The following is a 12,908-nucleotide window of genomic DNA, read 5'->3' on the forward strand; positions in this document are numbered from 1 at the left end:
TCACTGTATCGAGATATGTATCGTATCGTGGCCTATGTATCGAGGTATGTATTGTATTGACAACTTCTCAGTGATACCCAGCCCTAGTCTGTAGTTACCACGGTGACTCAATGCACACATTAGCAAATGCCACCAAAAAAGTCTTAAAACTCAAGAAAAAATACAAAATGGTCCTCCTTAAAGGGCCTATATTACACAGAATTGAGTCTTGTGAGCTTTGAACCATGTTAGAATGTTGGTACCTCACCAAAAACATGTCTAAAGTTGTGATTTGTTTCATTCACACATGTAAATACGTATCTTATATCTTTGCCTGCAATGTTCCACAGTATAGCATTAAATGTGTGCAGAAACAGCCCCGCATACAGTAAGAATGCATGTTTTTCTATGTATTGTAGAGCTATAATAGCACCTGGTTGTCCCTATGGAGATGTTATTACTTTGCCTGGAATGTTCTACGGTATCCATGGAGACAAGCGAGTGACTCCATCAGGCCAAGTCACAAGTCAGATCTCTGGAGAGGCAAGCCCACTCACAGCTAGAATACATGTTTTTCAAGGTATTTTGCGCAATAAAAACAAACACGTATAGCTGAATAAATGCAAGATAAGTAAATATAATGCCATACTGAGGAATATTCTCGGCAAAGCAATAACTTCTTCATGATAACGGGCAGGACAATCCACCTGAAAAGTTACACAGTGCATCTTTAAAGGTGCATTGTGTAACTTTTCTGGTGGAACGTCCGTCAAATGGAGATGTTTTTGCTTTGTCTGGAATGTTTCGCAGAATGGCATTAAACCTTAAACCTTTCTATCTTCATGGAGACAAGATCAGACCAAGTTCCAGGTCAGATCTTTGGAGAGGCGACCCCGCTCACAGTCAGAATGTTGTTTTTCTAGGTATTTCTGAGCTATAAAACCATCTGTAACTGAATAAAGTAAAGTAAAGCAGAGCTGTTTAATGTCATACTGTGGAACATTCCAGGCAGAGCAATTTCATATTCATAGAAAGAAGCACGTTACGGACCCCCAACCAAAAAAATTACACAGTGCATCTTTAATTAACCTCTACTTGCCCTCTATTTTCTTTAAACTAATTACTAAAGCAGACAGTAGCAGCTGATATTGTGAATTGTACTTATAAAGCGGTAGACCAAAATTACAGGGCTAATATCATGATGAGATGAAGCTTAAGGCGGTATAGGCAGAATAAACAATCAGCCCTGCCAAAATAAACATGCCCCCTGTATGGCTCTGTAATTTGGGTTTAGGGCCTGCCCATGAGATGAAGGAAGAGCTGGGATATCCTTAGAGACACATGGTAAATAAATAGAAACACTCCCTTAAGTTGTTAATGTTTAAAAAGACATCAGCTACTTGTTACCAGGGTCGACGGGCAGAAGTTACAAACTAAACCAAAAAAAAAGTTAGAACCATATGGTAATTGGTTGAATGAAAATAAGGATCTTTTAAAGGGCACGGAACACAGGAAGAGAACATACTGAGCTTTGGAGATGGAGATAAAAAATGATATAACGCTACTCAAACATGTGAGAATGAAACAAAAAAAAAACTCTGGGTCTGTTTTTGATGAACTAACAACATTTTAACATGGCATAAAACTCAAAAGAGTCCATTTTGTATAATATAGGATGCTACTTTTTCCTCTTAAAAGTCCGTAAGAAGACTTAATCCAAATAACTAAGACTTAAAAGTGTTAAAACTGTTATTTCTTCTTGTACTTTGCACTCAAATGGAGCAAAGGGTCATGGTCTATGTAGTTCTCTCTGTCTTTTTTTAGCTATTGCTGCACCACAACAATGAATTTAAGCAAAGAGACTTGTAATTCGATATATTGTGATGGTCCACTATATTACTATGAGAACTTTGACGATACAATATCACGATATTCTGGTTATTGTTACATCCCTGGCTAGTAACATAAATAATAGCAAAGGATCTATTCTTAACATACACAAATAACATGAAAAGTGACATCTCCAAAGAAAGTTTACTTAGAGGTAGAAGTGCACATTAGCATGATAGTTGTTGTTAGTATTACGGCAATGACAAGACTCCACTTTGGTTTCTGAGAGGTAAATGAGGAATAACTTTGGACCACTGCAAACTGTTTAAAATGAACTCGTTCTGTTTTTCATGTTTATAAGACAGTCAAAATCAGGTACAGCGATTTTCAGCTTAGTATTTTTATTTTGAATTTAATTGTGGTGAAAATAAATAGGAAGATAAAGCTAAATTGCAGTGCACTCTAAGGCTCTGGTGGCAACAAAACCTGGACTAAACCAAGACCAAACCAAGACCACATCATGACAAAACTGGGCTTAAACCAAGACCAAGCCAAGACAGTGGAATAGAACATTTTGAGGTTTGGACATTACTAAAGCATGTGAGAATGAAACAAAAGACAACTGGTCTGCTTTTGAGGAGGTAACAACATTTTAACATGGCATAAAACTCACAAGAGTCCATTTTGCATAATATAGGACGCTACTTTTTCCTCTTAAAATGCCTTGACGAGACTTAATCCAAAGAACTGGTGGCAACAAAACCTGGACTGAAAGAAGACCAAACCAAGACCACATCATGACAAAACTGGGCTTGAACCAGGACCAAGTCAAGACAAAAAAGAATACACCTTAAAACACAAATACAGAAGCAGTCTTTTTGATCTGTATTGGAATTAGAGCATTTTTAGTTAACACTGTGATATCAGAACTGGTATTGAGTATCAAGCTTGTCTTTAATATGAACATTTAGTATTTTGACAACACCGGTCCTGAAATGGAATGACTAAAGATTACATAAGATTTTGCTTAGTCTATCCAAAAGTGATAATGTAAACCGTTCTAGCATAATAAAATAAATATGTTATACTGTAGAAAGTCTTACCAGGGCAGGAGGAGAGAAGCAGCCACACTGAGTCCTGAAGACACTGCCACCACATAGGCCACCACCACGTTAGGAATGAACACAAGCATCAGGGTGAACGGCATGATCCACTGCACAAAGAAAACACAGAAAATAATGATTTATTACTCAGATAAGAGTTATTCATTTAAAGAATACCACTTTACAATAATATAACACTTATTCTACACTGCAAATAGTAACTCGCTCAGTTAAAATGACTTGAGATAATAAAGTTTTATCTTGATTTGAGTACATTTCACTTGACAAGTAAAATGTATTATTTAGAACAAGACTTTTTTTAGTTAAAGGGCCCATTTCATGCAAAATAACTCTTTTCACATTGTATTTTCTGCACATTTTTGTACAATTTGGGTTTTGGAACATCCATTACACAATAGCTATGAAATCTTACTGATTCCTTGGAGGCATCACAGACCAGGAACTATGAAAGGCGACTACTGCTCATCTCAGGGAGGGAGGGGGAGACAGGTGTGCACCCTGATAGTGGGAGGAATAAACTTTTATTCATCATGGTTCAGCCGCATGTGTTGGACCCGGAATCAGACAAGGACTTTGAGAAGCACAAAGCTCAAGCACCGCGTCCACATCAGCTGAACATTACTGATTGGTAAAGTATTAATAAACACTAGTAGATAAACTTATTATATTGTGTTCACTGCAGTGTGGAACAATGAGCTTATACACTCGCTTAGGTTTAGGTGTTCATGTGGGAATTGTCAGCCAATGTGCAGGAGGGGTGGAGGCGGTGGAGCAGGGGAGGGGGGCGGGTGTGAAGCGCTTTCTGCTACATCAAACGTGTCATAGGTGAATCTGCCGCATCATCGTTGTAGCAGATTTAGTTCATTGTCACGTGGGAGGGTGGCAGAAATACGCTGCAATTTGTTTAAAAAAAAACACAAAATCAATCTAAAAACCACTTCAGCGACATATACAAGTGCCACACATCACTCTTAAAAGGTAGAAAGCTCTGAAAAGTTGATTTTGCATGAGATGGGCCACTTAAAAATGCCCTATGTAACTTTTCTGGCTGATGGTTCGCCACCTGCTTGTCTCAGTGGAGATGTTATTGCTTTGATTATGACATTAATTCTCTCTATCTCCATGGAGACAAGCTGGCACAAGCACAAGTTACAGGTCAGATCTGTGTTGAGGCAACCCTGCTTACATAAAAATTCTGTGTTTTTGTTCAACATCAAACACCTAAACAAGACCATAAACGGTTGAGTTTTCAGACAATCTTAATGCTTTTTATGGCAGTATTTGCTAATGTGTGCATTGTGTCGCCATGGTAACTGCACGTTCGAACACCCCCAGCATGATGTCAGTGCAAAGTATTACACTAGTATATTTGTATTGTTTATCTGAATCACTGAGATGAAAGAATTAATCAGTCAGTTTCTTACAGTGATGCCACAAAACGCTGCTGTCTTCTTTCCAAATCTCTCCAGAAACCACTGCCAAAGAGGAATACTGATGACTGCCGAGACCTGCACACAAATGGACAAAATAAATACAAATGGACTGACACAAATTGAAATAACTTTAGATCCATTTTGATAAAGAAAACCCCAACTAACCAGAATGGTGAGCACTATGTTCTGAAAGTGGTCCTTCAAATCGGCTGCGTAGGTGCAGAAAAGGACAAAGTTGCTCTGTACCAGCTGAAAATTTAAGACAAACAAAAAGTTAAATACATATGACAGGTTTTCATGGATTGTTTTGTTTGGTGGGAGAGTATTTGTGGAAAATATTTGTATAGTATAGTCAAGCAGTAGTAGTGAAGGAGCCTTGGAAAAAAAACATTATAAAAACTTGAGCTCAGTTCTAAAACATATTGATAACACTCCGCTATTGGGGAAAGTCAGGAATAATCTATGCACAATTGTTTACTTTTCAAACTTTAATTTCACAAAATATTCCAGTGTCCTGTTGATTTTTACTACATGTCCATTTGAGCTCCCTAATGGTACTGCTCAGGCGCACAAACCCTAAGCACTCTTACAGTTTAAATGTCGTCGATTTGAGCTGGATTAACAAGTAACATTTTAAAAGTGTATTGGTTTTATTGTATGGTTTGACCAGTTAAGCATGTAAACAACAACATGTGCATGTGAGATTTGTAGCAGAATATCTATGTTAGATGATTGAATAGTTTGGATTTAATATTTGATTTTATCGTTATCATTTTCATTACATCATATTTTATTTTGTTTCCATGTTTAGAAAATGTTGGAACTTTGTTTATAAAGGCGCTGTATAAATAAAAGATCACTATGTTATAATAGGAAATTCACACTGTAGCCTATGATATAAACATTAAATATTATACTGTATATTTAAAGCTATTTAATATAAAGATTTCAGTGTTTCCAGTCATTTTTTTCTCTTCTATAGTGGGAGACTTATTTGATAGAAGATATGGGCCTGTGGAAATGAACTACCTCTATCCAAATTCAGATAAATGACTGAATAATGGTGATTCTACAGTGGAGAATTATTCAGTGGATAAATTGTTCTGTCAATATGTGCTCCCTTTAATCAGAGCCCTACTTTATAGCATAAACTGTCAAAATGAACTACACAAATTCAAATAAATGAGTTGAAATTTGCCATAACTATAAAGTGCGATCACAGTGTGCAAACAGCATCAAACCCACTTCTAGAATTCAAAGAAATATGTTGTCAAACTGCGGAGGTCAGGTCAAGGTTAAACTTTATTGTAGACTTTATCTATACATCTGTGAACGGAAAATCGTAAGGTTGCTTATTTCAACGGGGTAGCGTGAATCGATAGACGTCACTGTCGATTTAGGTTGCGGGTAGCCCATTTCGACAGAACACTGGCTCAACTCGTTTCGCCCCTTTCTCTCTAACTGCTGCTGTGAGCTTCGACATTTTGGTCTTAAAATGTTCATATTAACCCGCTCTATATGATCCTGCTGTTTTTATTTCACTATTTTGTCTGTAAATACATTTCTATTCCTAAAATGGAACTCAGCTCCTTTAACCGCAGCCTCAGTGAGCTTCATTTGACTGGAGCAGAACATTATGGCTGACGTCACACTCCCTTAGTCCACTTTTTTAAACACTCTATGGCATTTGACAAAATTACGTAGCGCAATGTCATAATTTCCAATCAGAAAGCAAAATTATAAACCACAAAATTGCCAAATGGGGAGAGATTTGATTAAAATTTTTGCAAACTTTTAAATCCAATTATCTTAGCTTCGTGAAAATGAGTGAAATGAGTCGTCCAAAGTGTCACAGGCTCTTTAAATCATTCATGTATTCTGGTATCTGCTCCGCTCAGCACTGTCACCGCGCGATACTAGCTGCGAGGAGCTGCTGACAGTATTTTGTGTGAGACTTATTCCCATGACGTGCCAACACAGATGACAAGTGACACCTACAAGATTTGAAAGGCTGAAAAAATAAAAATATATAGGCCTTAGCGATAAAAAAGATGAAGAAAGACAGGAGAGGTTCGCAATTTATTTTTGGCAATCTGAAAAATTTGAGTTGCACTGCGTAACTTTACTGGTGGAGAGTTCGTCAACTGCTCGTTTCCATGGAGATGTCTTTGCTTTGCTTGGATTTTTTTACAGCACAGCATTAAACGTACCCATTTCCAAGTCAGATCTGTGGAGAGGCGACTACACTGACTATGAGAATGCGTGTTTTTAAGAAGAACACCTGTAATTTGCATAGATACGTTTTATGGCATACTGCGGAACATTCCAGGCAAAGCAAGCAAGCAACATCTCCATGGAGACCGTTAGTTAATGGACCCTCTGCCTGAAAAGTCCCATAGTGCGTCTTTAAACTTAACTTTATAAGGTGACTCCAAAGTTTTCTCATTTGAATTTTAAGTTTTACGTTCCCGTCTTTTGTCTTTTTAAACTGCTTTTGAATTTTCAAGCATTTCATATTTAAAGACACAGTACATGCCACTTGCTTGTTTCCATGGAGATGTTATTGCTTTGCCTGGAATGAGCCACAATAAGGCATTAAACTTGTATTTGTAAGAAATAAAAAAAAATACCTGTACTGTAAATCAATAATGTTAGAAGAAAAACTGTGGAATATTTCAGGCAAAGTATTAATATCTCCATGGAAACAAACAGGTGTGGGGCACCCCTTCTAGAAAAGTTACACAGTGCACCTAAAACTGACTAATGTGAACTTGAAGCCATGTTATAATGTTGTTACCTCCTCAAAAACAGACCTGGAGTTGTGTTTTATTTCAGTCACACATATAAATAAATATGTCTACACTCGTTGTACTACAATACAGTAATTTCTGGACTATAACCTGCTACTTTTTTCTTACACTTTGAACCCTGCGTCATATACAACGACGCGAATATATGGACGGATTCTTTGTTTGGCACATTGTCCATTCATATATACAGTCTATGGTTTGGTAACACAGTGGATACACGCAGCCTGAGTGCAGTAAACACCACTGTCTGTGCAGGTAAAACATGGATCTAGAGTTAACATGAAGTTGCAGCGTTAGTTAGTGATGTTGTCAACAATAAAACGGTGTTATGATGCTAAATGAACATTAGTGAGGGGGATACGTCTTAATAGCCTGTATGCGTTAAATGCAGGTGAGTGAAGACTGAATCTGCAGAAATCCTATGAGACACTGACACATGGATATGGAGCAGAACACTGACATGATACAGACAGGACAGAGACTCTTTCTGCAGGAGACATGTACAGTAGAGCGCTGGGAGAGACGGGGGTGATGCTCCAAGGAAGATGCTCGTTTGATTGTGTTTTGAACGGTTATTTTGGGCTTCATACACACACCCTCCTCATGGAAAACACACGAAGAAATGCAGATGATGCAGCTTTTAACTTAACGGCGATTGATGTGGCTGTAGAAGAAGGAAATCGAGCTGCTGGTGTTGGCATCAATGAGCCGATAGTGAGACTTTTGACTTTTGGCAGCGTGACGAACTGAGTCAATGCAAAAAAAAAAAAAATGACAAAAGCTTTCAAAGGCGATAAAAGCAGACGGCCCAAAGTTAAAAACATTCTTGAAGATGTGGACACCTGCGGCTTATTCAGGGGTGGTCTATATATGTACAACTTTAAAATTTTGTTAACATTTTATTGACGCAGTTTATATTCAGATGCACTCAATAGTCTGGAAATTATGGTAAATCCTTAAATCTCCAAAGCTTAAAATGCTCTGTCCCACCTTACTATGTCATGTAGTGGTAGTTTTCAAGTTAATATCTCCTTTTTACATTAACTTCAGTACAAATTAGCAATTCCAGAGACACATAACATCACAAGGAGGAGCAGAGTGTGTTCTGTTTGAGAGAAAATCTCAACCTAAATATGCAGGTGTGAATGTGTGAATGAAATAAAACACGGCATTATAAAAGAGATCAGAAAAGAGCGTAACATGGGCGTTTAAACACAAGCAGAGCTAAAAATACAATATTCCGCTTGTACTTAATTCCAGAAAGTGGTTCACTCTATAAAAGTGCAAATAATGATGCCCCAGATAGCATTTATAAAGAAAATATGGTAGGATAATAGAGTTTCAAAACCACTTATAAAACATACCCTTAATTTAGCCACCATTAAATGCTTTTTCATTTGTACTTTAAAGAGCTTTGGGGCTTCTCTGGTGAAACGTTAGTCCAAAAGTGACAATAGACAGTAATCTTGTTGGTGTAATAGCTCTCTGGAGTACAGCGACTTACAGCAGCTTAAAATCAAAGCTTTCACTAAGAACTCCTCTGCTCTGATCGAATCAACATTGAACGCCGCTCCAGGTTCATTTATTATACTCATTACTGTCAGACTTGCAGGAGGGGGCATGGCCAAAAATCATTCAAGAATCATTTAAATCTATGGTTAGTTTAAAGGTCCTGTATTACACAAAACTGACTGTTAGAATTGTGTTATGTCACCAAAAACAGACCTGGAGTTGTGTTTTGTTTCATTCACACATGTTTGAGTAACTCTTTATTATTAATCTGTCTACATCTCCAAAGCTCAAAATGGTCTGTTCCAATTTGTGATGTCATTACATGTTAGTTTTTAAGTGAACAGCTTCTTTGACCTTTAATTCAGTTGAGATTGGGAATTCCAGAGCTGAAATGATCCAAATGATTCTAGTGAAGGTGTATGGAGTTTAAAAACACAGTGGAGCACTTATTATCTGTATTATCACATGACATCACAAGCTGGAACAGAACTCAGTCTAAATCTGCAAGATATGTGTGGTAAACATGAAACAAAACACAACTCCAGGGATGTTTTTGATGAGGAAACAACATTATAACTTAGATCAGAAAATAGCATAATATGAAAAGTAAAAGTGCATTATGTAACTTTCCTGGTGGGCAGTTTTGTGCCTGGAATGTTCCACAGTAAGGCATTAAGCAGCCCTATTTTACATTCATTGAATTACAGGTGGGGTTATAACTCAAAAATCCCTATAGAAACAGTAGGGATGTAACGGTAACCAAAATATTGTGATATTGTATCGTCAAAAGTCTCACAATAATATCATGGACCATCACAATATATAGAATTACAAGTTTCTTGGCTTAAATTTATTGTTATGGTGCAGTAACAGCTTAAAAACAGACAGGACTACATAGACCATGATCCTTTGCTCTGTTTTAGTCCAATCTACATGAAAAAAACAACTGTTATTAAGCATGTTTAAATCTTAAATATTTGGATTATGACAGAAAAGCCACAAAATATCGCAATAAATATCGTACCGTGAGATGCATATCGTGAAAATATTGTATCAAGAGATTTGGATATCGTTACATCCCTAAAAAACAGGCATTCTGACTGTGAGCGGAGTCGCCTCTCCACAGATCTGACCTGTAACTTGGTCTGGTTTGGTCTTTATGAAGATAGAAAGGTTTAATGTCATACTGTGAAACATTTCAGACAAAGCAAAAACATCTCCATGGAGAAAAGCATTTGACAAAACCTCCACCAGAAAAGTTACATATTTGCATGTTTTACGTTTTATTTACTACAACATGTACCTGTATGGCCACTGTTATGAAGAGGAACGCAGCGGTGAGGGTCAGGTATGGCGTGTGTCTCATCACCAGGACGAAGCCTTTATAAAATGAGACCTGTTTGTCCGACTTGGGCCCGTACGGATCTGAAAAACACACAAGAGGAGAGTGAGGAGAGGATCCGATATCACACAGTAAAAGAAGAGGAGACAGAAGCCATCCAGGAACCAGCACCGCAATGCAGAGAGAGGCTGTTTGTCCCACTGAGACGAGCAAACACTGGCTCTGCTCCAAGCTCAAAGAAGGAAGGCTGTCAGTAAGATCACTTAAATAAAGCAACTAGGAAAGCACAGATTTGGGGAAAAAACATGAGAATTTTCTGGCAAGTAATGCAATAAGACTAGTTCTATAGAGATATGTTTTAAAATAGGATTTTGTCAAGAGTGCGCATTGTAAACAACTCCAAAACCATTAACATTAGAGAGAAGACTGAAATTTTAACTACTCTAAAGGTACATCAAGATATTTCTATAGATTTCTATAAATTATTAGAAATAGTACAAGATCTCGTGAGATAAAACTGCTGCAAAATTGTGCAAACATGAGAAAAATGATCTTGTAAGATTTTTATACAAGTGTTCACATTTGAATTGGACAAAAAGAGTGACGTGTTGGTGAGTTACATCTCTTTAACAGTTCCAAAAAGCAGTACTAGAATGGAAACACAAATAATATGAAATCAAATAAAAATACAAAATTGTGAGGCCAAAATTTGAAACTGAATTGTGAAATTTATGTTCAAATCTTGTCTTGTCTCGTTCTCGTGGACCCAATCTCGTACCTCGTCTCATCTTGTGATTTATCTTGTCTTACGGCACAATAATAAATAAGATGGGAAATTAAATAATGAATATTAACTGCAGGAACTAGTATCACCTCCCTGTATCCATGGAGTTTGCTTTAAAATGGAAAATTCCAGTCAAAACAATAACATCTCCTTTGAGACAAGCAGGTGACAACCATAACGGACCATATTATGTTGTGCATGTTTCACTTATATCATATTTTTCGGACTATAAGTCACACTTTTTTCATGGTTTGTTTTTTTCATGCGATGTAAACTCAGCTGCAACTTAGATATTAAAATGTTGACAGTGAAGCGGTGAGAGGTTCTAGTCTTGTGTGTCAATATCTGCTGCTCTTGTTCCTCCTGTACCACTGTCACTTCACTCTACTGCACATGTCTCCTGCAGAAAGAGCCTCTGTCCTGCTGCAAGTAGCGAAATCTACAGCCGAAAATGGTAATCGAGCAGCAGAAAGAAACTTGAGCGAGAAACATGTGAGGGACTGGCGGAAAGCAGGGATGGAGGACACAGCTTCACAGGAGCTGGGAGGATGCACCATGAAACTTTCCTGAAGTCACTGGATGGATGGACAAAGCCTGGACTTCAGTGACACTGAAACCATCCTGTCGGGATTCAGAAAGACCGGAATAATTCTAACTGGAACTGATGCTGAGTCTGACGACAGCTACACAGAAGAGGAAGCGGTGCTCTGTTTACCTCCGGAGGTCGAGGAGTTGCTCAGAAGTGACACCGAGGATGAAGAATTGAATGGATTTAGTGATTTGGAGTGAGATGGAGAGTTTGTTAAACTTGTTCTGTTCTGTTGTTTATGTTATAGTTTATCTGAAGAACTGTTCATATGTGACGTTAACAGTCTGTTGTTCTCTCTTCTATGTTAACTTGACTTTTAAGATGAAATGTTAGTTCCTTGTCTCTCTCTTTATAAAATGAATTTACTTTATAGTCTGGTGCAACTTATATATGTTTTTTTCTTCTTCATTATGCATTTGTTGGCTGGTGCGACTTAGACTCTGGAGCAGCTTATAGTCCGAAAAATATGGTAACTGAAAATTACTATCTGATTTTGAGCGTGTATGTAACTGAAGCCAAAAGTGTAAAGAAAGCAGTGAGACAGTTTTGGTTTGAATATGTCTGCAACTGTCTAAAAATGTTTAAATGTGAGTTTTGTGTTCATTTTGTTAACATTATGACAGTTTTAGTTCTGTTACGTTCTTTATTTAATATGGAGAATAAAAATCATATACAAAAACCAAAATGTGGCAATGTTTGATGCAAGCGTTGTAGACAAAACGAAATCCAGGCACTCCAGAAAAGTAAAAGTTGCACGAGGAAAAGTACAGTTAAACAGCCTTCATTTGTTTCATGTTTCAACTATGACCGGTCTTCATCAGAGCTAGAATCAGCATTTGAAAACTCACCATCTCTCTCTTTGACTCCCACAAACATGACGAGCGTACAGATGAGGAAGATTCCGCAGATGACCCCGGCTGCGATCATGTACACCTCTTTCTGTGGAAAAGATCAAATACAAGGTTTAAATTAATCCCTCATTTTACATTTTACAGACAGCCCAGGCTATTCTGAGCCCCTGACATAATCTTTAATTCATAATCGCCTCAAATACATTAAAATTTCAGCCCCTGCATGTTCCTCTGCTATACATGCAGCTGGGAACAATTGTAGGTGTACTTTTTTTGCATATAAATAATTTTGTTTTTGGAAATATGGACTTCACAAAGCTCACTATCTATTTTTAATAAATAATAAGAAAAATAAATAAAGACCAGTTGTGGAAAGTAACAAAGTAAAGGTAGTAAAGTACTGTTCTTAAGTATACATTTTAGGTATCTGTATTTTACTTAAGTGCATTTGAAATTGGATACTTTTTACTTATTTCACTACATTTGAGAGCAGGTATCTGTACTTTCTACTCCACCAATATTTTTAATTTTTGTGTGAGACCTGCTGAAAAGGCTGAGGGTTTATTTTAAACAAACAAAAAAATATATACATTAAAAACTAGGTAAAAAACGGATTCATTTCTTTCTGTTGAACAAAATTCGGCACAAATCTGT

The 12,908-nt window shown here is 37.2% G+C and overlaps 1 protein-coding gene across 1 annotated transcript in view; it reads right to left on the reverse strand.

The window, feature by feature from the left end:
- The window catches only part of mfsd2b (MFSD2 lysolipid transporter B, sphingolipid), a 73,094-nt gene that overhangs the window by 3,615 nt on the left and 56,571 nt on the right, over positions 1 to 12,908 (reverse strand). The window contains exons 8-12 of the mRNA XM_020918487.2: positions 12,252 to 12,342; positions 9,992 to 10,113; positions 4,532 to 4,615; positions 4,358 to 4,441; positions 2,913 to 3,022 (exon numbers count right to left, since the gene is read on the reverse strand). Coding sequence (XP_020774146.2) covers positions 2,913 to 3,022; positions 4,358 to 4,441; positions 4,532 to 4,615; positions 9,992 to 10,113; positions 12,252 to 12,342 — 491 coding nt within the window. The remainder of the gene's footprint in view (positions 1 to 2,912; positions 3,023 to 4,357; positions 4,442 to 4,531; positions 4,616 to 9,991; positions 10,114 to 12,251; positions 12,343 to 12,908) is intronic.

Source organism: Boleophthalmus pectinirostris, unplaced genomic scaffold, assembly GCF_026225935.1.
Source record: "Boleophthalmus pectinirostris isolate CB_2022bp ecotype Guang Dong unplaced genomic scaffold, ASM2622593v1 HiC_scaffold_13, whole genome shotgun sequence".
In the NCBI taxonomy this organism is placed as follows: Eukaryota; Metazoa; Chordata; class Actinopteri; order Gobiiformes; family Gobiidae; genus Boleophthalmus; species Boleophthalmus pectinirostris.